Raw genomic sequence first — 26137 nt, 5'->3', positions numbered from 1 at the left:
TATCAATTTGTCAATTAAATATCAATTTGTCTACTACTGCAGGTTCAAGCAAACAACCCAGTTTTTCTGTAAGAACCACTCGCTGTTTGAAAAGATATTGTAACTAATGAGTATCTCACATGTGTTAGGCATTGTGCTAGATAATGGCAAAGTTGATGCTAGTCACATAGTGTTTATGAGTAAATTAGAAAAAAAGCATCATTTCCTCAAGATTCCTTTATTTCCAGCTTTTAGAAAATTGTAACAATAGGTTGATTTTGTTTATAAGAAATTTTAACAACAGTTGTCAGAAAATTATTGTAGTAAATATCTTACTCTCTATATAAAAGTTGTCCCTTAGATGTGGCCCTTTTGTGCAATGCACACTGCACTACCTTATATAGTTGCCCTAGTGCTAGGGATATACATGACTAAGAACAGCCATAGCCTCTGCCCCTGTAGAATTTACAGTCTAGGAGGGATACAGGCATAGACAAAGGAATCTTACCTAGACTCAGAGGTAAGAGAAGGCTTTAATGCTTAAGTATAGATCTAAAATATATGTGGGTTAACTAAGGAGAACAGGGTCAGGGGAGAGCATTCCATGCAGAAGCAGTAGCAAGTGCAGAGACTCTGTGTGGCTGCAAACAGGGTAAACAGAAACAGAAAAGAAACTGAACACAGAGAAACAGGAAAGAGGCTGAACACAGAGAGCTACAGGGAAGGTACTACAAGAAGAGTCCGGAAAGGTAGGCCAGGGACCGGATCATATAAAATCTTATAGGCCATATTAAGGACTCTGGTTTTATTTTTAAAACAATGGAAAATCATTTGAGGATTTTAAGTAGGAATGGTAAAGAGTGTCACATCAGATTTGCATTTTGAAATGACTATTCTATCTTCAACATGGAGAATGGGTTGGGGGCTCAAAGTGGAAGCAGGACAGGACCTCTGTTGCATAGCTCTAGGAAGCACGCACCCTCCCTCCTTCCAGCCCAACGCACACACACTTGCATCAGTAATACAGTGAATGGTGTCCAAAGAGCACATTAACAGTACATAATGTGCATGGTGCCTCCTGGAGTTGTGTAATGTTGTGATTGAGGAGGGAGACCTCTGGAAATAGTCTAGGTCAGAGATAGAGAGAGTTTGGATAGAATGGTAGCAGATTTGAAATGGACAGATTGGGAGTCAAGATACAGAAGTAGGCTTAATATCTTAATAGAATTTCTTCAGTGTAAAGTTAAGTTGCTTCAGTAAGTCACCCAAATTCTATTGATTAATTTTGTAAAGATAAAGCTCCTATAGTTTGTGTTGCTTAATCCTGGAAACTGTTTTGAAACCTATCTGTCTTCATCTTAATCAGCTGAAGAGAGTTTGTTTTTCAGGAGTAAAGTTCCTTGCAAATTAGACAGCTACCTCTAGAGCTACCTGGTAGCCAGTAGCCACACGTGGCCCTTAGCACTTGAACTGTGGCTAGTCTGAATTGAGATGTGCTGTAAGTGTAAAATATACTCCAGATTTCAAAGATTTAGCATGAAACCATCTGATTAGTGAATCTTCATATTGACTGCATGTTGATATGATAATATTTGGATATACTGAGTTAACTATATTATTAAAATTAATCTTAACTTTTATTTTTTAAAAAAAATTTTAAAATGTGCCTAATAGAAAATGAAAAATTATATATGTAGTTCATATCATATACTACTGGACAACACTGATCTGTAGAAGAAAAGGGCTAGACACTTTTTTAAGCATGCCCAGCATGGATGGCATGATGCCTGGCATCATTAGATAGGTGCTTTAGTATCTTTAGATTTCATGTGATAGATTCTGACCAAATTTTATTCTTCCTAATACTCACCACAATATGACTGTAAATGCTAGTCTTGGTAAGGGAAAGTATTGTTTTGTCATCCAAACTAATAAGTTTTGGTCTGGGCTTGATCCTGGGATCCATTTTTATAACTTCATCGTCAAATTTCAAATCCTGGGACAACATTGATCCTTCTGAATTTTTTTTGCTTTCTTCTAGAATAACATTGTTGAATGAAGAAAATAAAGAGTGAGCCTTGACCTAAAAAATTTATTAAAAACATTGAAAATTTGGTTGCTGTATTTATCATTTTGATAAAGAAGTAGGCTATGTAGGAAAGATGAATTAACTTTTTTCAGTTATATAGTAGTATCTATGGTGACCAGTATGACATTAGGAAATCTATGAGAGTAGATTAAATTGTGAGCTAAGAATGGGTGTGTTCATCCCCTCCCACTGAAATTCCTTAAAACTGGCAAAAGATAATTTAAAAATATTTTGTAACAATGAAGAGGGCACTGACAGAAGACTAGAAATTATGAGACATAAATCAGAAGGAGCTGAATTGACAGACAAATATGAACAGAAATATAACCTGCAGTCAAAACATATGCAGGAGATAACCATTTCAAAGAGAAGATCCTGAGAAACTTGATATTCAATGTGAATAACTAGGTAATTATCAGGTAATTAAGTAAATACGGTAAGAATTGTGGATGAATGAACATTTTTCTAGAAGTGGCTCTAGGAAAAATCAAAATGGTTCAGAAGAGAATTTTTTTAATTGTAGGAGAACAAAGCATCTGTAAAATAGATTGCTGTAGAAAAGAATAGGGTAAATGCTTCAAAGTCAAAATAAAAACAATAAAATAGAAAAAAAATTCAATAAATGCTCTGAGAAACCAAATGGATATGGCAGCAGGTCAAATTAGCATTGTGGAGGCCAATATTGAGGAAATCTTTCAGAACACAGAATTGAAAAATGGAAATATAAAATATGAGGGAAAAAAATTAAAAGACATGGAGGATCAATTCAGAATGTGCAATGTTTAACAAAAAGAAGTTCGAGAGAGCTTAACAGAGAATGGGAGAGAAGAAATGATCAAGGAATTAAGAGAAGAAAACTTGCCAGAAGTGAAGAACTGAACTTTCAGATCTGAAGAGCTTATGAAGTGGCAGCAGCAGGATGATGGAGCTGTTCATGGAACAGTCAGTCACAACAGCCAGGGACTTGGCCTCTCCTCTTATGATTTGAGTTATTCTGTTTTCTGTTTGTCTAGGTTTCTGTGTCTTTTGTTGAAAGCATACTTGACTGACACAACCCCATTCATAACAATGTAAAATATAAATGCTCAGAACTATACTTAACAAGAAATGTTTAGGACCTATTTAAAGAAAAATGTGGGAGAGGACTTGAGTAAATGGAATGACTTAATGTTCCTGGATGAGAAGCCCAATACTGCAGAACAGAATAGAAGAATCTATAAATAGACACCTTACATATGAAATTAATTTTAATGATAAAGATAATATTTCAACACAGAGTTAAAAAGATGATGCTTGATCAAGTAGCTATCCATTTTTTAAGAAAAAAATTATTTGATCATCCCACCTTACACAATATAAAACAATTACTAGATGGAATTAAAAAGCTAAAAGTTTTAAAACAACCTATATAAGTATTAGAAGAAAATAAAGGAGAATATTTATATAAGCCTTCTGAAATGAGATGTAAAATTCAGAATCCATAATGGAAAAGATAAAGAGATCTGACCTCTTAAAAATTAACTTGTAAATTACAAATTAAAATGAAAAATACTTTTTTTTTCTACAAATAAGTTAAAATAAATGTGACAGAAAACACTTGGAACGTGTATAAAAGATAAAGGATTAATATCTAGAATGCATATAAGGATTTTTATAAACAATATGAAAAAGATAGAGTCCAACAGAAAATGGTCAAAAGATATAACAGGTGATTCATGAAACGATAAATAATCCATACAAGCACATAAAAGAATAAAATATCCTTTTTTTGCCCGTAAGAGTGAAAACAAAAAGACTGCTAACACCTTGTGTTAGTAAAGACATATAAGAAACAAGTACTATTATATACTGTTGGAAATTTGTAAAATGGTCCAACCTTTGTAAAGAGTACTGGCAAAATCTATCAAAATTAAAACACATATCCATATATCCTTTGACTAGCCAATTCTTCTACAAATCTATGCTGCAGAAAACCTTCCATACTTGTATAAAGGTGCACCTGCAGTGATGATCAGTGAAATATTATTTTAAACAGAAATAAAAATGGAAACATGTTTCATCAGTAGTCAAATAACTATTGAATAGTATGTAGCCACTGAAAGGATGAAGTATAGACCTATAAGTGCTGAAGTAGAAATATGTCCAAAACATATTGTTAAAGGCAGAAAAATTCACAGAATACTTAGAACTTGATTCTACATGTAAAAGGGTATGTATTGTTATATATGTAAATGCACACACATATGCACACACACACAAACGATTGAAAGCAAGCCCACAAAGCTGTTAACAGTGGATGACTTTATGATAGGGAGTGGTGGTGGGATTGGAGTGAAAGCAGATTTTCATGTTTATCCTACATTCTTCAATACAATTTGAATCTTTTCCAGCGAGACTATAGCCATATATTACTCATGTAATATATTTGCATAATAAAAATGTTTAGGTGTCACAATGATTTGTTTTGAAAATTAGGTCCTAAACAGAATAACCATTTTATATTTATATATAGGCAAACCTTGTTTTATTGCACTTTGCTTAATTGCATGTTTTATGAATTGAAGGCATCAAGCAAGTCTAGTGGTGCTATTTTCCCAACACCATTTGCTCATTTCGTGGCTCTGTATCACATTTGGTAATCCTCGGAATATTTCAAACTTTTTTGTTATTATTATATTTGCAATGGTGATCTGCGATCAGTGATCTCTGACGTTACTAATGTAATTATTTTGGGGTGACAAAATTGTGCTATTATAAGCTGATAAACTTAATAAATGTTGTGTGTGTTCTGACTACTCCACTAACCAACCATTCCCCTGTCTCTCTCACTCTGCTCGGGCCTCCCTATTCCGTGAGACGCGACAGTTTTAAAATTAGGCCAGTTAATAATCTTACAACAGCCTCTGAGTGTTAAAGTGAAAGAAAGAGTCACACCTCTCACTTTCAATCAAAAGTTAGAAATGATTAAGCTTAGTGAAGAAGGCATGTCAAAAACTGAGACAGGCTGAAAGCTAGGCCTCTTGCTCCAAATAATTCGCCAAGTTATGAATGCAAAGGAAAAGTTCTTGAAGAAAACTAAAAGTGCTATTCCAGTGAACACAAGAATGATAAGGAGCAAAACAATCTTATTATTGATATGGAGAAAGATTCAGTGATTTGGATAGAAGATCAAGCCACCCACAACATTCCCTTAAGACAAAGCCTAATCCAGAGTAAGATCCTAACTCTCTTCAATTCTGTGATGGCTGAGAGAGGTGAGGAAGCTGCACAAGAAAAGCTTGAAGCTAAAAGAGGTTGGTTCATGAGGTTTAAGGAAAGAAGCCTTCTCCAAAACATAGAAGTGCGAGGTGAAGCAGCAAGTGGTGGTGCTTCAAGAAGCTGCAGCAAGTTATTCAGAAGACCTAAGATCATTAATGAAGGTGACGACACTAAACGACAGATTTTCAATGTAGACAAAACAGCCTTATATTAGAAGATGCCAACTAGGACTTTCATAGCTAGAGAGGAGAAGTCAATGTCTGGCTTTAGAGCTTTAAAGGACAGGCTGACTGTCTTGTTAGAGGCTCTTTTAGTTGATGCCAATGTTCAACTACCATTTTGAAAATCCTAGGGCCCTTAAGAATTATGCCAAATTTACTCTTCATGTGCTCTACAAATGGAAAAATAAAGCCTGGATGATAGCACATCTGTTCACAGCATGGTTTACTGAATATTTTAAGCCCACTGTTGAAACCCACTGCTCAGAAAAAAGGCTTCCTTTTAAAATACTACTGCTCATTGACAGTGCACCTGGTCACCCAGAGCTCTGATGGAGATGGACAATGAGATAAATGTTGTTTTCATGCTTGCTAATGTAACATCTACTCTGCACCCCTTGAATCAAGGAGTAGTTTTGACTTTCAAGTCTTATTATTTAAGAAATACATTCCGTAAGGCAATAGCTGCCATAGTTAGTGATTATTCTGAGGGATCTGGACAAAGGAAATTGAAAACTTTTTGGAAAGGATTCTTCATTCTAGATGCTGTTAAGAACATTCACGATTCATGGAAAGAGGTCAAAATATCAGTGTTAACAAGAGTTTGGAAGAAGTTGATTACAACCTTCATGGATGACTCTTCGGGGTTTAAAACTTCAGTGAAGGAAGTATGTGCAGATATGATGGAAAGAGAAAGAGAATTAGAATTAGAAATGGATCCTGAAAATGTAACTGAACTGCTGCAATCTCATGATAAAACTTTAATGGGTGAGGAGTTACGTCTTATGGGTGAGTGAAGAAGTGTCTTCTTGAGATGGAAACTACTCGTGGTGAAGATGCTGTGAAGATTGCTGAAATGACTGCAAAGGATTTAGGATATTACATAAACGTAGCTGATAAAGCAGTGGCAGGGTTTGAGAGGACCAATTCCAATTCTGAAAGAAGTCCTGTGGGTAAAATGCTATCAAACAGCACTGCATGCTACACAGAAATGGTTCATGAAAGGAAGACTCAACTGATGTAGCAACTTCATTGTTGTCTTATTTTAAGACATTGACACAGCCACCCCAACCTTCAGCAACCACCACCCTGATCAGTTAGCAGCCATCAACCTGGAGGCAAAACTTTCTACCAGCGAAAAGATTATGACTTACTGAAGGCTCAGATGATGATTAGCATTTTTTAGCAATAAAGTATTTTAAAAATTAAGATATATGTATTATTTTTAGACATAATGCTATTTCACCCATAATAGACTACAGTATAGTGTAAAAATAACTTTTAAATGCACTGGGATACCCAAATATTTGTGTGACTAACTTTATAGCAATATTCACTTTATTGCAGTGGTCTGGAACTAAACCTGCAATATCTCTGAAGTATGTCTCTCTCTATATTATAAATTTGACATAATATTATTAGACTTCAAATTATTGTTCTGTTCTCATTTAACGAATTTCAGTTTTAAAAATGATTTCATACCGCTGTAATATACTCAAATTCTATGATGTATTCAGGCAAAACAAGGTCATGATCAAAGACAAACCACTTGCACTGCCGACTGCTGCAATCACAGTCTCGTTGTCCCATGATAGAATCTAGGGTAAAATCAAAAACAAAAACAAGCAAAACAAACACTCTTGAAAATGAAACACCTTAATACACTTTTTTCATTCTTATATAGATTAAGAAACAACAAACTCAGTAAGTTTCAAATCTTATGTTATTGAGGTTTTTTCTCATATCTTCCCACCACCATAGACAATTTTTTAAATTCTGTAAGTACTTATTAGTCACCCTTTCACTACACAGACTAGTAAGGTTTAATTCCGTTAATATCCTTTTCCTTTTTGTACTTTTTTATTCAGTGTTTTGCCATATAGTTTTGACAAATGTATTACTCTAAAACCTTTGTTGTTAAAAGTTGGGTGGGTTCTATCTTTTGAAATATATATTATATATGCATAATATATGTATCACATATGATATATATATCTGTATGTAAAACATAAAATTTTACAAAATAAAATACATATACACATGTATATAAATGTCATTGAAATAGGGGGGAAAATAGAAGCTCATTAGTAGCTAGGAACAATTTTTTGTAGAAAAGTTCATAAGGATTGTTAGATAGAGGTTAAACTGTAAGCATCTGTATTAAATTGTAACAATTTGTATTCAGAAAGATGAAAACAGATTTCTCTTCATAGAAGACATACTTAGTAAATATTTTCGAGGAATGAACACTGAATTAACCATTGGGTAGTTGGCTTGACTGATGGAGTCCTGATCATGAGCCTGAACACTCTGGCCAAGGAAAACCTTTGTAATGAGGAGGATGCCTAGTACGAAAAACAAAACATTTTAAACACTAATTCATTTTATTAATTTTCCAATATCACCTTCTTTATTGGCCCCAGACTTGACTGTGTGTTCTGTAAAGGTAGAGATCCTGGCTATCTTGCTTGCCACTGATAGCACATAGCACACTGATCCAAAATAGGAGCTCAACAAATATTTGTTGAATAAATAAAATAGCTATAAAAGATAATTCCTGTGATTTCATCAAACAAAGCTTTACAGAAAAGGAAGAAGGAAATAACACAATAATTTAGTAACATTTTAATTAAGTAATTTAAGATAAGAATTTTGTTGTTCTTATTAACTGGGTAAAAATTCATCTCTGTACTATCAGCACCCAGTACATAGCTTAGATCATAACAGGCACTTAATATATGCCTACTGAATGGATGGACATTTGTTTTTTAGATCTTAAAGAAACTTGAAATTAACTAAATCCTATGGATCTCTAGGAGTCACTGAATCCTATGAAGCAACTTATAATTATTATGCATACAGTATTCAGATGACTTTTAAAACTATGTACAAGTTATGAAATGTAAATTGGGAGAACATAAGTATTTTGGAAAGGACATTCCAGCAGGATCAGGAAAAATATCATGAGGTATTTCTTAAGTGGAATGGAGAAGAATGAGAAAAAAAGAAGCAGTTTTTTTTCAAATAGGGAGTTCTTTCCAGGTTCAATACTCTGCTTAATTTTCTGATTATTATTAAATGAATGAAAGACTGCAAAACACACATAGTTTAGTTCAGCACAGATCATCTTAGCAGAGCTATAGTCTGGAATCTAGAATATCGCTCTTAGAGAAGTTAACCAAATTTTTGATTACCCAATCTTCAGAAGGTTGGATAGTTGAGACCAAAGAAAAGGTGTCCTCACTCCCTGACCTAATCAGTTCTCTTTATTTTACATTCTTTGGTACTATGCATTAATACTTCATCTTTGTGGCTTTTACTATAATTATAATTTTACATTTATTTGGATGATTAGTAATTTTTGTAAGCACCATAAAGGAAAAACTATGTCTAGTCTGTGTTGACTATATCTCTATCACCTACCAAGTGCCTAATACACAGTAAGCATTCAATAAATACTGATAGAACTGAAGAATGAACAGTGGAAGAGGGTGAGGCAAGAGAAGACATGATGCACTGGTCTCTGTCCCCAATCTGTGGGTACCAGGGAACCTCTCCCAGACGTGTCCTACAAACTGGCTCATGTACTTTTATTTACACACATACAAGATGCAAGTAGAGTGCTAAAGTACTAATAACTGTACACAAATTAAAATACCAAAAGTTTATTCTTTAAGGAAATTTAAAGCAATCCGTACACTTCACAGTTTGTCTTTAGCCAATTTTAGATTTATAACCAGGTTTTCTTATCATCTTATACTTTGATGATTGAGGATAAATAAGGGCTCCCTTCCTGAGTGCTTTATACGATGATTATCACATAAGTGAACTGAGTTCTCTTTTCTCTTCCCTATGAATTTGGGGTTTGTGTAGGGTGTATGTTCATATAACATATATATGTTAAGTCTGTTTTTAGGACACAACTTAATAAACAAAAGCAGACTATGAAAAATGTCTATTTCATGTAAGTTGGATTAGCTATGAGTAACAAATGAGTGTCATTAATGCTGCTGATAATAAGCGCTCAGTAAATATATTTGTTGACAACTGGACCAAAGTAATAGATTAGGAAGTCATGTATCACCACACTGGTAACTACTAAGTAAAATGGGTTTCAGAAAACCTCCCAGGTGGATAAAACCAAGTATCAAAAATGTTAGGAAAATAATTTATGAATTTTAAGACTTAAAATTAAGAACTTAAAAGTTCAGAAGTACTGTATATTTGTGTTACCATGCCTGAAGAACTCATTCTCAAGAGAATTTTTCTTCTCATCCTTGTACTTTTGCTGTAGAAATTCAATTCTGGGACACTCACACATACTTAGGCTGTTAGCAAGAATAACAGCATCTTTTCTGAGAGGAAGCTATAAAGACAAAACAAGAGCCTGAATATTTTTACAAAATTGACCATACTTCAGCTTTAATGTGGGTGGTTTATTATTTTGTTTCTGGGCAAAGAAAATGCAGGTCAGACTCACTGAAAAGCAGAAGATAACTTTCAGGTGCAACTTCATTCTGTAAAACTATTTACATAATACATTTTATATTTATATGTAAATAGATTTATGAAAAGTAACAAAGAACAATTTTTGCTCCTGTAAAATCAGCCAAAGTTGAAACTGACAACTCTGTGTAGTGCGGGAGCTACAGTTTTGCACATTTTCAATGATATTCCACCAGCAATTGTGCAGATTCCAAAAAGAAAATTCTGCGGGAATTACATATTACATTGAAGATTCTCGTTTAAATAAATAAATAGTCTAATAATATATTGGGCCTAATAATATACATTATTTTCCTGATAAATCTGATTGTGCTAATGAATGGAAATCTTAAGTTTGCATTGTGGCAATTAATTTCTTTAAAACTGTTTTATTAGAAATATTCATATTACTTGCTCTGAAGCAGCTCAAAACAACAAAGAAAAGTCTCTGTTTTTAGCAGTAAAAAAAAAACTAGAACTAAGAGAGATTATGTGATCTACCGAAGGACTCATGTAGAAATTGGCAAGGTCATGATTTGAACTCAGGTCTACTCCTCCTTGTCAGTAACTCGGAGTTTTGAAATTATTACCAGTTAAATGTTAGTAGCCAAATTATCTAGAAATACATCTTTTCTACAAATGCTGAGTTGCCTATTTTCTTATTGAAACCAGTTATGCAAAGAGATTTTAAAAAATACTAAAATGTGGCTCATCTGACCACAAATTCCACATCCCAGTAAGTATAATCTCAGATTTTTAATGAATACCACTAACTATCCTTTAGACAGAAGCAATGTGCATGACCCTCTGCCTCAGCCAGATACTGCCAAACTAAGCCAAATCCTTCTTCTAAACTGCTTACACACCTCATCCTTTTAATCAGATCCCAACTCTTAAATAATGCAGAACATGAATATCAATCTTTACTCATTGTGTGCACATCACAGCATAGAAATTTAGCTTATCTGATCTGTGTGCTACACAGAGATAAAGCAATGTCAGTATGAGGGTGGGGAAAATGAAGTAGAGAATAAAGAAATGGTGGCAAGTCGAGAGAAAAATAGGATGATAGCTAGAAAGCACAGCAGTGTCAAGTGAATGAATTTTTTACAGGATAGAGAAGACTTTAGAGAGTTTAAAATAGATTAAAGAAGTAGATTTCGAGATTATCTACAAAAGGAACAGAATATAAAAAATAAGATGCCTAGAAATATTAAATAGATAATCAGGAAGATAAAGTAATTCAGGATTCAACCAACCATGGATTGAAAATACTTGAAAAAAAATTGTAGGAAGTTACAAAAAAGCAAAACTTGAATTTGCCCTGCTCCTGCATCTATTTACACAGACTTTACATTGCATTTACAACTATTTACATAGCATTTACATTGTATTAGGTATTACAAGTAATCTAGAGATGATTAAAGTATACAGGAAGATGTGCATAGGTTATATGCCAGTAGTATGCTATTTCATATAAGGGACTTGCGCATCCTTGAATCTAGGTATTTGTGGGGGGTTCTGAACCGATACCCTTTGGATATCAAAGGATTGTGCTTTCCATGATAGCTCTAAGCTTTCTGTGAAACAGCAGAAGTTTGCTATAATTTGAATGAAAGGACTGAGAATCAAACCATGCTTAATCAGTAGCAGAGCCTTATTCATTAGGAAGAAAGCATTATTCTGAATGACATTTTATGCTACCTTGTTTGTTTCACTGTCTTTGAATCCTTTTTCAAGTATTTGTAGCAAATGCTTTTTCTTCACTGTAACTTCAGGATCAAAAACATAAAAAAGGCATTCCAGCATCTTTCGATAGCTCCTTAAGAATAATTGAGACAAAAAAAGTTTTAGAATTGATTTTAAAAAAGCTTAGCCATAGATAAGACGACCATATGCCCTGTCCAGGATGTTTCCCATTTACGTTGGATGTTCCAGAGTCACTATTAAACTTCCACTCTCCCTAAGGCTCAAAAAGAGTTCCAGTGTGGTTAAACTATGAGGTCATCCTTGTCAAGGAAGATGCATGAAAAGGAACTATTTACTAACAAGGATATTTTCAATATTGTAAACTTCTAAAACAGACAGACTTTTTTACAAACTAAAATCAGACTGTTGTAAAAATGTTCCTTATCGAAGTTAACATCTTACTCTGAATCATGCATATCTTCATTGTCCAAAAACTTTTGGAATTTCTCTTCAAATTTTAGTCTCAGAATACGGTTGTTAACTTTGATGACACGTTTTACTTTTACTCCTGTAATGCCGTATGTTCTGAAGTCCCATGTACAAAAACGTGATAGAATTAATTCATAGCAGGAGTTAAACCTATGTGGGAACACATATACATAGAAATATACATAGAATATATACAAAGAAAATAAGATTTTCCTTAAAATGTTGAGAACACAAAGTTACATATGAAAAAAGTAATAGCTCGTATTTTATGTTTTTCACTAAAGATACACTGTCATACAGTATAACTCTACTTTGATTTTTATTCAGTCAATGAAAGAGAAGCTAAAGTTTGAAATATAAAAATAATAGTTCATTTATTAATTATTATATATTTATTCTGACTAAAAGACATGGAGCAATCCTCCTTTATTGAAACACATTCTTTTTTTGGCTTCCACAAAACTATATGCTTCTGGCTTTTATCTTATTGGCTGCTCCTTCATGGTTTTCTTTGCTGCTTCTTTTTCCTCTGACAGACTTCTAAATGTTGGACTGCCCCAGGAATCAGTCTTTGCCTGTCTCTCCTCTTGTTTTCATAAACTCTATCCCTAGGTGATTACACTAATAAATTCCAACATTTTATTTTCAGGCTTTATCTTTACCCTACTTAGCTGGATATACACACACTTGAATAGCCAACTACCTGCTTGATACATTCACTTGCATATGTAATAGGCCTCTCAAACTTAACTCATCCAACACACCTGCTCCTAAACCTGCTCCTCCTGAGTGTCTTCCACCTCAGTATACGGTACCACCATCTAAATGGTAGCTTAGGTTAAACTCCCAGGAATAAAACTTGCCTTCTCTCTTCCTCACCAATATCCAGTTCTTTAGCAAGCATGTTTGGCTCTACATCTAAAATACATCCTGAATATGACCCTATTTCATTAATCACCACTGCTATTACTCCAGGCAAAATCACCATCATCTCTCAGTTGGTCTGTTGCAATAACTTCACAACTAGGGATACAGAAGTGAAAGAGGCAGGGTCCCTGCTCTCATGGACCCTATATTCCGAGGGAGTTGGATAAAAAATAAACAAGACGTAAATAAAATCTAAACTGATAAGTGCTCTGAAGAAAGAGAGGCCTGGGGTATGGAATGGAGTGGGGACTGCTTAAGATAAGTCTTGGTAAGACCTTTCAAAGAAGGTATTTGAGCTAAGAACTGAAGGTTGATGTAGGCATCTACTATGTGAAGAGCTCAAGAGAATGTTCTTAAGTGCTTATTTGCTCTCTGCTGCCCTCGCCTGGCCATGTTCACAATAACTCTCGTCCTGTCTTACAGTAGCACAGAATTTAGATTAATGTGAGATTTAAGGGTGGTGGGGTCAACTGTATGGTGGCAGATGGAAAGTAAATGGTGAGCAAGCTGTGGTGTATACAAAAGTAGAAATAAAATGTACACATGAAACATATAGTGTTATAAACCAATGTTACCTCAATGAAAAAATAAGTAAAAAAATAAAAATAAATTTGAAAAAAATGGATCAATTTGAAAAGGAAGTAAAGTGCTCCTATATGGGATACATCTGCCTTTAAATGAGATGACTGGTCCTAACTGGGATAATCTACCAGGGCCTGAGCATAGGTGTGGGCTAAGATCACAGAGGTGAGCTTCCTGATGAAGACTAACATCTGAACTCCTAATGTAGAGCATTTGCCTTTCTCACTAGCAAAGACTCAACCAGGATACTAAGAGCTGCCCAGTTACTACTCCTCCCCTAGAACTGAAAAGTGAACTGCCAAAACCAAACTAAGCCCAGGAGCTCACAGTCAGTAGAAGAGACAGATAGAGATAGTGTTGCAATGCAGGATAGTGTTGCTAACTAGTTGAGGTTCGCTGAACAACCAGATCATCACATGGAGTGGGAAACCTACAGTCTCACATATAGAGGGACCATCCTCTGAGCCTAAATCAGTCCAGGTCACCCCTAAATAACATCCTGGAACCACTGAAGCTCTCATTATTACTTGCACTCTAATTATTGTTGTTATTCTTGCACTCTGATAGAAACTAGTTCCGTAGGCATTTTATGTAGATAAGGTTCTGCTATATAATAACAAAGAAGTATCAAGAACTGCCCTTGAGGGTAATCAAGAATACACATGGTAATCAAGAACAGATGCAAGAGATGAAATGGACAATTCCTAGCTTCTCGCCTGGTCTCCCAGGAGGGGCACAGGAAACTCCAAGTAGTGTGATCCTTCATAGAGCTCTTCTTTGTCTGGGATTTGCTTTATCTTTCCTTCTCTGCTCTAGATTCAGAATCTAGGGCTATATCCAGCCCAGAAACAAACAGTATAAACACACATAAAATTAATACTTGACCATAAACTTCTAAATTATATTCTGCTCTTGGGCTAAGGGCAATATGGTAAAGAGCAAAGAAAATACTATCAGGATGTTTTCAAGGTTAGCTTATGGCAATGGTGTAAACAGAAATGTACAGGTGGCAAAAGTAGGTAACTGCCAGTTTTCAGTGGGTGAATATTCTATATGGAAAGTGTTTTGAAAATAAGACATTTTAAGATTTTTTAAGTTGATATTTGGTTGATAAACCCAAGCACTTAAAATTAGTTTAAACTAATTTTAACTATAACTAAATTTCAAACAGATTTACCAGTCATCAGATCGAGTGCCTTCTTCAAAGTGGATATTTCCCACAGTCTCCAACTCAATTAACAAAAGTGGGATCAATAAACCATGACTTTTCTTTTTTTGCTTTGCTTCAGTACGATAAGTTGCTTCAATTCTATTTCAAAAAAGAAATAAAGCTATTAAAATGATCTAAAAACCATAACATTAAAATTTATGATAATTTTCTCAAGCTGATGTTAAAAAATAAGGTTTTTGTCACTGGATAAAGAATGCTTCGTGCTAACAGTTAAACCAGGTGAAAGACATTCTAATTTTGGCAATTAAAATCACCTCAAATTTTGTTAACCTCAGAGTAAGTGAAGGTTAGAAGACTCTCCTGGCTTAATGGCTTCACCATTTATGGCTCTCAGATCTTAGACGTCATAACATTTTTATGCTGTAGTTTCTCAGTAAAATGGCAATATTGATAGTACCTATACCTGAATAGGTTTTTCTGAGGATCATATGCAAAATATTTGTAAAGCTCTTAGCATAGAGTTTGGCACAGAGTAAGAATTCAATAAATGTTAGTTATTATTTAGCTAGTATTATTATAGGACAAACTAACTTATCCACTTAATGCCCTAGTATACATATATGAAAATTCACAGTACTTACTAAGTCTTCTTGCTTTATATTTCTAGTTGATACTCAGCCTTAGTTTGTTTCTACATGATTCCAGACAACTGTCGTATGTGCTTTGTCCAGTCTCATCTATATCATGAGTGTCTGCACCAGTAGCAGTTAATGTTAAAAAAACTAATGGTTTTAGTTTGCAGACACTAGAGTAATGATGTGACACAGCCACTCAGGGGAAATTCATTGTTCCTAGTTAAGTACTGCCTCTGAAAAAAACTGTATACTATCTTTGAACCAATAATGCTAATCTCTACAAAAAACTAGACTGGAAACACATTTCATGTTTTACTTCATACTATAATTCTTTCCATTCCTGAAGAAGGGAACTGAGCCAATTAAAAGCCCAGAACATTCTATTCCCTCATGTTTCAAATTTGAACAACTAGACAGATAATTCATTAAACATACTCATCTAGTTTTTTGTTCCAGAATGTTATCCTTTCATTCAAGGCATTTAATTTGGTCGCTATCTTCTGTTGAAGGCTTGGTTCTTCTGTGGCAGTTTCATAGTTCCTTGATTTTTCAAGCTCAGTTACTTTATTGTTATTGGATCTATCATTCTGCCCTTTGCCAGATCCTTTGAGTTCAGTTAGTTCCCGTTCCAGCTGTTGAAATCAGTGTTCCAGAGAGCAAAATCTTTTAGTGAAGTCTATTAAATATTTAGTTAATTTTAATTAACAAAGTAGAAGTACAGATAATAAATAAGCCAAACTTCATAAAAAAAACATTGCAAGCATGTTATTATAATTTAGGTACAAGTTCGGTCAGCCAATTTCTCTTGATCAAGTGAAAGACAATATTAAATACTTCAAACACGGCAGTTCTCTTAATTGAAAATGAGAAAAGCAAAGAAAGAAATTTTTAAATATTATTGATGAGTTTGCTTCTACTAAAGTCAAAGTAAAATGAGTAGAATGCTGGTTTTGGTATAGAGAAAATATTTAAACTTGAAACAATCTGAATTCTATTCCTCCTACTTTTCAATTTTCCAGTATTTTTTCAGCTACTTTGGTATTCTGGAAGAAAGTTAACATAAAAATACACAAAAACATGGGTATGGGGCTGCACATTTTTCCTTTTGCCTCAGTCTTCTATATAGCTCAGCACAGCAATGTCTTTATTTAAAATTTTAGTATTTTGGGGGGTGAGTTTGGCTTATAATGGACTCTTTTTTGCATTCATTTGTATTTTTAAGAAGTATTTGTTAAATATATGATTTATCTTGATTATGGAGGTTTGGGGCCCTCTCTTAGATTTTGGGCCCAGGTGAGTCCCTCATTTGCCCCACCCTAGTCCCAGGCTTGTAGGATTTCAAGATAAATTGTACTGTACACAGAATTGTATATAAATAGAAATTTGCTAGGTATCTGTACTCCCTTCTCTATAATGGCTAATTCTAGCTGTTAAAAAACTAAGTAAGCATATTTTATAAAATGTCTATAGTTTGTATAATCTATAGCTATTACTTTTCACATTAACCTATAGCTATTATTTTTCATACATTAATATATCCATTTGCCAGTGAAAATGGCAGATACAAGATGATTTCACATACTGGCTCTCCTGTGATTTTTATTCAAATACATAATTTAAGTTGGGTTAATATTTTAATTTTAATATCTTTCTGATTATGATATGAATTTAAACTCTGTTCATTTTAGAAAGAGTATTAAATATATTTAAAAGGTGAGTTTTAATGAATAATTCTTCCTCTCTTCTTAAACATTTAGGTAGTTTCCAACTTTTTGTTGTTATTAAAGTGCAGTGATGAATATCCTTATAAATATTTACCCAAATCTTTAGAATAGAGTGCTAGAAGTAGATTTACTGGGTCAGAGGCTTTGAGCATTTTTTGACTGTTTGATAATACACATCACCCAAACTACACCTCCATCCCTGGTGCAATAGTGACACACCCATCTTCACCAGGCAGAGGACCATCATGTGTCGTGCTTGACAAATTTATAGGTGAAAATGTTTGCTTGTTGTCTTATTTCATATTCTGAAATTAATTATGAGATTGAGGTCTTCTTTCAAATGTTTATTAGTCAGTTTTTATTTTTTCTTTTGTAAAATGACAGTTTATTTTTTCCTCAGTTTTTCTATTTGGATATTTTCCTTTTGTCTTGTTTTATTTATGAGTACCTTTATACTAAAGATATCGTGGTTGTCCATCATGTTTGTTGAAAACAATTTTTTAGATTGTCACTTATTGTTTAATTAATAATACTTTTTAGTACAGAAGCATTTTACTTTTTTTCAATCAAATCTAAATTCTGTTCTTTGTTATTTCTAGTATTTATTTTTATTTGGCAGACTGAGACCAGTTAAATATATTAACCTATATATTCTTCAACTTTTTTATGTTTTCATTTTTGCATTTAATTCTTTTTTCCCTGCTGTATTTACTTTGGTAAAGTATAAACTAAGGATCCAATCCCCTACTACCAAGTAGTTTGACAATTTTTGGAACATCATTTTTTGAATAACCCATTATTTTCTCATAATTTTTTTTAATACAGTAAGTTCTTATATTTGCAAAGTTCTGTTTTGAGGTAATTAATCCTTCATTTTTCAGAGTCTACTTTTAGTAAGGGAAATCCACTTTATTCTAAATAAAAAAGCATATATAATATAACTACTAAAGTATAGCTTGTTATAAAGTTCCCATTTTTTTATACCTTAATAGTATTAGTAAGGGAATTTTTAGCACTTTAGACAAGAAAATGAATTTTGAGCACAGCCTGCTGGTATCTAATTGAAATGCAGTGAAATAAGTCTAACAGATCTCTGTAACTCTCCGAATCATTTTGAAATACACAGCATTTTAAATATTTTACAAATTAATTAAAATCCTATACCTTTTTTAAACTGCAGATTTCTTAGCACAGAATGAAGCTTAGTTAAGCACTTAGAATCAAAACATCTTCAGGGCAAATTTACTTGAAACTTAGTGTTAATAAAAATGTACATATAATATGTATGCATATATACATATATAAAATGTAAAAGATAATGGTATTTTATCTGCCAGTTTTCTTAAGATATGGCCATTGAAATTTTACAGTATTAAATCTTACATTTTTTTTCAAAAAGCTGAATAATTTTATTCGTTCTTCTGGCAACTTCTGTAATTTACATTTTCTCTCATTCAGTTTTTCAAGGTCTTCATTAAGATGCCTCTGAACAGTTTTTATACGCATATTGTAATACATTATTTTCTTCATTGCTGTGGTCTAAAAGTGAGGAAAAAACCAAAAGATTAGCTGAAACAAAAAAAAATTATAAGTGATTATTAGTGGTTCTATATGAGTGTGATATGTTCTATGTAACCATTTAAAATTTTGCATGCTTGGTTACTAATAATGATCGTAGTTGAAATGATAATAGCTACACAGAATTCTCTATTTAAATTTAATAAGCAAAATATAAAGTTTCAAAGATTTTCTTTGTGGATAATATTTTAAGTGTGAGGCATATTTACATTTACTTTCAGGATGCCAATATCGAGAGACTATAGACAGAATTCAATTTACAGAATAGAGTCATTTAGCTAATGCAGCAGTACTACTAAGACAAATATATTATTCTTATTTGATTAATTTAGGGGAAAATAAATTTAAGAGAATTAAAAGCAAATGTAACATTATTCAATTCATTTTTTTAAAAGCATGGCTAAGAAATAGGATTTCACGGTTTGGTTTTTTTTCAAATCTATGAAAGGATGCTCTAAATGAACTTGTAAATTGAGCAAATTACTAAACTATAATCTAATTGAGTTATATTGAATTCCTTAATATCAAGGGATCATGCAGTTATTAATGTTTATCATGATAAATTGATTAAATCCATCATCAAGAAATACCCCAGGTAAATGGTGCTCAGGAGCTACATTAGTCAAAAAGAACTAGCTGAGAAGATAATAAACAAATCAGATGCATATTAAAATGTGACCTAGTTTTAACTGTTTACTTGAAATAATGAAGGCATTTCTTTTTACCAGGAAATTTGTACCTCAAATAAGTTGGAAGGCTTGTACATTCTTATGTGATTTATTTAGTAGAGAGTGGATAAGTCATGATCCCAACAGAATTATTTGGCATAAAAGATGGAGTGGAAACAAATATATGGCATGATGAACAGGCAAAAGAAATTTCCTTTCCCACACATATTATGAAATTCTGAAACTGAAATCACTAAACTCTTCTGCAAAAAATAAGACATTCATAACATAGAACAGTTAGGGGAAAAAAGCTGTTTTAGGGTGATGATTAATGGATAAAAACTACTGATCAGGAAGAGATTATTTCTGAGGTGCAACTGAGAAGAAAAAACTGTAAAAAGGAAATGGCAAATGGTGTTTCTTGATTTTTTTTTTTTTTTTTTTTTTTTTTTGCCTAAAGTAGCAAGTAAAATCAGGGCCTATGTACCCAAGGGACATACTTCCACATCCACACCATTCCCCTGGTGATTCATCCAGTCTTTGGCTTGGTATCATTCTTCTGCTTTCAATTCCCATATTTACATTTCCAACCCAGGCAACTCTCTTAAACAGCAGACTCATATATCCAACTTAAATGTTCAAAAGACTGTTCAAACTTTTTATGCTTAAATTAAACTGTGATTCTTCCTTCTAAACATACTCCCATTCTATTCCTCATCTCATCAAATAGCAACTCCTTCCCTTGTTTAGTTGCTTGGGCCAATAACTTGGAATTAATCTTTACTTTTTCCCTCTGCACTTCAAATCCAGTCTATCAACAAATCCAGATGGGTTCCACCTTTTAACTACTACCAGAATCTGATTACTTTTTACTTCCTTTATAAAATCCTGTATCAAACATCAACATCTCTCATCCAAGTTATTGGGATCTAACTGGTCTCTTTGCTTTCACCTTTTCCCTTTAATCCTCTATTCCTAATCCACTCTCCAAAAGGATCCCCTTAAAACATGTCATCTTATCCTTCCTCCACTCAGAATTGTCCAGTGGCCTCATATCACTCAACGTAAAAGACAAAATTCTTACAACATTCTGCAGTCTCACACGACCTGCCCCACCACCACCCCCGGTCTTCATCTCTACTTTCTCTCCCCTTCACTTACTCAGCTTGCTCAGCTCTGGCCACACTAGCCTCCTCGTTGTTCTTCACATATGAGAGGCATGCTCCTGCTCAAGGTCTTTGTACTTGCAGATCCCTGAAAAGCTTGCTCCCTTAACTCCTTCAGGTCCCTGCTCAAATATTGCCTTAGTAAATCCTTTCCCAACAATTCTATATAGAAGAGCCAACAGCCCTTCCTCTGCCCCTACCAACAATCTTGTTTCCTTCACCTTTGTTTTATTTGTCTCCATTGCATTTATCACTGACATACTAGTTGTTTACATAATTTAGTTGCTTATTATCTGTCTTCTCCCACTAGAATGTAAACTCCAAGGAAGCAGGGGTTTTATCTGTTTTGGTCACTCTATTTCCAGTGCCTTGAACTGTGTACCTGGAATGTAACAAGCATTAAGTATTCGTTAGGTAAATTAATCAACCAAGTTATTTAGGGAAGCACATTCACCCTGCTCACCTTTTCAGAAAGTGCCTGATGAAAAACTACAGAGATGATAATGGAAATTTCAAAACTATAGTTGTCACAGCAAAGTTTTGCTGTTATTTTTGACTTACATTGTTAGGAAAGACATCCCTCCCCGACCCTCAGTGACTCTGAACATCTGCTAGTAGATACGAACTCCAGCCCTTTGCTCAATACTGCAAGACAGTTCACTTCTTAGATTGGGGTGGGAGAGGGGATAATCTCAGTTTGAAAAAAAGAGAGAGAATGGAACTTGAGAATAAATCTTCAGGCTAGCAAGAAAAAAGAAATAAGATAGATAGATGAAGACATCCTTTATCTAGGTTGAAATGATGAATGAGCCACAAGGAAAGGACACTTACTGAATGGAGAGATAGAAATACAATGTGGAAAGAATATTAATAAACATAGTGAATTCCTATGCATTCTATTCCCAAATTATAAAGCCTTTGATACCATGTCAAAGTAGGCCCCTTACTGGGAGGTTTACCATCAGTGGCAGCCCAGAAATAGCTCTCTTTAAAATTTCGAAGATCTTCAAGATCTTGGCAGTGTGGTACCACTTATACTTACAGAAAACCCCAAACCATCTTTAGTTAGATTAAAATCTACTGTATCCTGGCATACAACCATCAACCATGCATTTTTTCTAATTTTGATAAATAATATTCTAAATGAGAGGAGGTTACTTGTTTCACTTCTACTCTACTTAGGCTTTTTAAATTTTTGTATATATAGCACTAATTTATTCTTAACAGTGATGATAATTTTTCAGATTTCCTTCTTTAAGTTTTATGTAAATTATAAATAATGTTTCTCTATGATTTCCCCTTCCAGTAGTCATCAAAATTGAGATTCTAGCACCAATGTTATTATTTTGTATGTATTTATATGAAATATCCAGCTCACTGGGGCAAAAGGAGAATTGGTGACAAGACCGACAAGATAATACTACCTCCCATATGTTGACATAGCCAGAAAGAAGCGGTTAATTAAACTTAAGTCACAGATAATTGATTATAGATGCACTTACATCTGCCAGTTCCTTGATTTGCTTTGCTGACACATCAAACGTGTCAAGTCTTTGAAGGCAAGGCAAATGATATAATACATGTGTGGAATAATTACACAGCAGGCAAACTGGATTGGTTTTATACTGAGGATCATTGAGACATAAATCCTTTAAGTGACGCAGCCTGGTTAAGTTAGTGAGGTCCTAAAACAACAGCAACAATAACGGTCAATTAACTAAATGTAACTGTCCATTTCTCAAGGAGGCATTTGCACTCTTAAGATCACCCATAATTTAATGCAGTGCTTTTGAATTATGTGCTTTAATACGTTAAAGTGATTTAGATGCATAAAATGTTATTCCCTAGTGAAAAAAGATGCTAAGTACATAAAAAAAATGGATCAACAATAATTAAACAGCAGACTCTATGTAACTATGCATTTTAAATATAAAAGGCCAAAGAATATTTACTAAGTCAGGTATTCCACATGAAACCTTGGAGCCCATTTACTCGTTAAGACACCACTTCCTCCCTGCCCAGCGCCTTTGCCAACACGTGCCCCTCTAGGCCTCCCACATCCTTCACCACCATTCCCACCATTCCCCACGCTGACCACCTAGGAACTCTGCTCACTGTTTACCTCAGCCTCCAGACCTGGTCTTCTCACCAAACGCTATGAGACCTCTGTTCTATTATAATTACCACTGAACTCCTGATTTTTAAGTTTTTTGCTTGAGTTTGCTTTTTTCTGTAAATGCCCTTTCTTCCTATTAAGGGCACCTGAAACCTAGCTTTCTCCTGAGAGCCTTATTTTCCTCACAGCCTCTAGAGGGGTAGGGGTTGATAATGTACTTCCAGGCCTATGTTCCTCCTTAACATCTTCTATCTTGAAGTTTAAGTCACTGTCTCTACCTTCCTTTATTTGGCATCTTGCCCTTACTTAACTCTTCAGTCTTGTCTCTTCTATTTAAACCCTGACATTTTATGTTTTAGCCATACTGAACAACTTGAAGTTTCAGAATGTGCCAGACCCTATTTATCTTTAGACCTTCACTCATGCTGCTGCCTTTGAGTGTATTGAACTTCAACCCAGTTTTACGTCTTAATTTGTCAAGGCTGAACCTACGTATCATCTTCTCTTGAGAGCCTTGTTTCATCCCCCAAACTTGGGGTAGATGCTCCTCCTATGGAACACTCTTAGCCAATAGGCTTAACTTTGTTACAGACTTTATCACATCCTATTGTCAGTTATCCACAAGTCTATAAGCCAAGGATCTATAAAGGCTTTGGCCCTGAGTCTACAAGCGAAGAATGGTGGTTGCATTTTTAAAGTGTTGGAAAAAATAAATACATTAGAAGGTACAACAAAGGCCATACATATCCCACAAAGCCTAAAATATTTTCTATTGGACCTTTTATAGAAAACATCTGCCAATTCCTGAGATAAACTCTTTGAGAGCAGGGTGTGTGTCCTGTTTAACATTGTATTCCCAGCACTCAGCATTTAGAACACAGCAGGCACTAAATAAATAATGTAAATTGAATTGAATGTTTATTATTTTCTACCAACCTTAAAGACATGCTCACATCTTTCTCAATAATAGTATTACTAGGGTGGTACATGGGGTAAGAGGGTTTTACGGTGGAGTTGGGCCTAAATGAATGCAATGCCAGTTAGGAGACTCAAAATTAGAATTAAGGGAAATCCAAAGCAAGAACCAGGAGGCATTAGTTCTGAAGATAAAGTACAAACAGAATGGGGAAGCAAGTAGCAAAGTCAGGCTGCTAGAGTCAAGAGTAGGACAAGGTCAGGTGGATAATGTGTGTCCAAACTCTCTCTGGACAAGTGAGAACTTAGCTCACTGGCTGGACCTGAGGTGAGGGCTGGGCCCATGGCGGAAATGGAACTAAAGCAGAGTTGCTCTGAAAAGGAGATTTCCGGATAGAGTTGTGCGGAGAATTATTTGGTCCAATTCTGCAGAGCAAGGAAGATAATCCTGTTCTGAAGAGTAAAGATACTGTTTGATTTCTGGGTGACTGTGTTACATTGGACCATCAGTCTGGGCTATGGTGGGAGTGAACTTTGAAGTCTTACATAGGAATCCTTCACCTGTACTCAAAAGTCAGGTGATGTTGGAATCTATGAAAGTACAACATCTCACTGAAAGTTAGTTGGTGGTACCTAGGTTGTAAAGAAAGTGGCATAGAGGTTTTTTGGGTTTTTTTTTTTTATCACCACCAGGATAGTATCTTTTTAGGATGACTATACAGGTTAGATATAAAAATTCAGAATAATAATGTTTCAGGAACATTCCTAATATGAGAATAGTAAAAGCTGCTGTAAACCATGTTCAAGGTTTTTATGATAAGTAAGCATCATTATTAGAGCCTTTGTAATTTTATGCTGTACAATGAATCTTCAAAATAGTCCTATTTTTAAACCTATTTTTTAAAATAAGAGGACTGAAATAGTTTAACATAATTAAAGTGACAGTAGTAATAATAAAATAGCATATCTACTGAGTACTTATTGTGTGTTAGTCATTAATCTAAGAGATTTATATTATACTTTCACTTCAACTTCACGTTACCATTGTATTATGCTGCCTCTGGTTTGTGGCAGGGCTAGAAGTGACAGGTCTTCCTGCCTGTGCAGCCTCTGCTCTTGACCACCACAAGGCTGCCATGGCTGGCCAGGACGACATAAACTTCTGTAAGGCTTCTAGGAAGGCTGATACCTTATCCTCCCAGCACTCTGCACTTAGCCTCTTCAGCCTCAACTCATGATTCTTTTCCTCACACTGTTCCAGCGACAGAGGATTTCTAGTTTTGTTTTTTAACTTGCCATGCTCTTTCCACCACTTAGGTCCTTCACACCTTTGGTGGAATTTTCTTTCCCTAGGCAACGCCTGCTCATGTCTCACATGTTACCTTAAATATTACTTCCCACAACATTTCGAATTTAATCTTTCATAGCTCCCTATGAGCTCTTCTGCTGATGTTATTCAGATAAACCCCTTGATTTCTTACCTCCATGCCTTTGTGCATATTGTTCTTCTCAAGTTGGAATGCATACTTCCCACTGCATTGCAGAAGATCCTCCCTACAATGCCTGTTGAAATTCTGTCAACCCTTCATTATTCACATCAAATATTTCCTTTTGAATTTGACCAATAAAATTAAATTTTGTTTAAATTTCTTTTTAAGGTGCTTATAACAACATTCTGCCTCATTCTGTAGCTTTTTAATGTCATATTCCTCTCTGAGTAAAAGAATGCCTATTTTAATATTGATCAATTCAAAATTATTTCTATAGTAAATTTACTCACCTTTCTTCAGTATTGTCTAAAGCAAGTGTTTGAATAGGCACCTTCAGTCTGATACTGTTAAAATTATGACTGTTATATGTTTCCACTCACATTATATGCCATAAACATTAAGTCTTCTTATTTGTTTTTTCCTCTCTCATTTATGTGCTTGACAAATGTTTATTGAGATTTATTACAAGTCAAGTACTGCTTTGAGCATTGTGGATATAGCAGAGAACAAAACAGGCCAAAAAATTCCTATCCTCATGGAGCTTGTACTCTAGTAAGAGTTGCGGATAAGTGCCAAGAGTAAACATACAACAGGGGAAGAGTGATGGGAATGCTTCAGGTTGGGGAGGGTAGTAGGGGTTGTTGCTGTTTTAGCTAAGTCAGGCAGAAAGGCATCACTAAGAACATATAATTTGAATAAAGTCCTTAAAGAAATGAGATGACCGATGAAGATAAATGGAGGAGGAATATTCCAGAAAGGGTCCTAAGGTGAGTGTGCTAGATATATTCAAGGAACAGTGAGGAGACCAGAGGGCTGGAATGAAGCAAACAAAGGGAAGGGTGGTAGAAGCTGTGGCCAGAGATACAGTGGGGAGACTAGATTATATAGAGTCTAGTGGGCCATTATAAGAATTGGCTTTTACTCTGAAGGAGATGAGAAGCCAAGGTAGGGTTTTGAA

At 34.5% G+C, this 26137-nt stretch overlaps 1 protein-coding gene across 1 annotated transcript in view; it reads right to left on the bottom strand.

The window, feature by feature from the left end:
- LRRC9 (leucine rich repeat containing 9) overlaps positions 1-26137 on the bottom strand; it is an 82832-nt gene that overhangs the window by 46381 nt on the left and 10314 nt on the right. The window contains exons 7-16 of the mRNA XM_032482132.1: positions 22161-22343; positions 18630-18785; positions 15958-16154; positions 14894-15025; positions 12181-12357; positions 11734-11851; positions 9778-9910; positions 7767-7889; positions 7027-7142; positions 1850-2062 (exon numbers count right to left, since the gene is read on the bottom strand). Of these exons, the coding sequence (XP_032338023.1) occupies positions 1850-2062; positions 7027-7142; positions 7767-7889; positions 9778-9910; positions 11734-11851; positions 12181-12357; positions 14894-15025; positions 15958-16154; positions 18630-18785; positions 22161-22343 (1548 nt within the window). The remainder of the gene's footprint in view (positions 1-1849; positions 2063-7026; positions 7143-7766; positions 7890-9777; positions 9911-11733; positions 11852-12180; positions 12358-14893; positions 15026-15957; positions 16155-18629; positions 18786-22160; positions 22344-26137) is intronic.

The sequence above is a fragment of the Camelus ferus genome, chromosome 6 (assembly GCF_009834535.1).
Source record: "Camelus ferus isolate YT-003-E chromosome 6, BCGSAC_Cfer_1.0, whole genome shotgun sequence".
Taxonomy (NCBI): domain Eukaryota; kingdom Metazoa; phylum Chordata; class Mammalia; order Artiodactyla; family Camelidae; genus Camelus; species Camelus ferus.
Note: the sequence above shows the minus strand (reverse complement) of the source record. Positions and strands in the feature narration are given on the sequence as shown.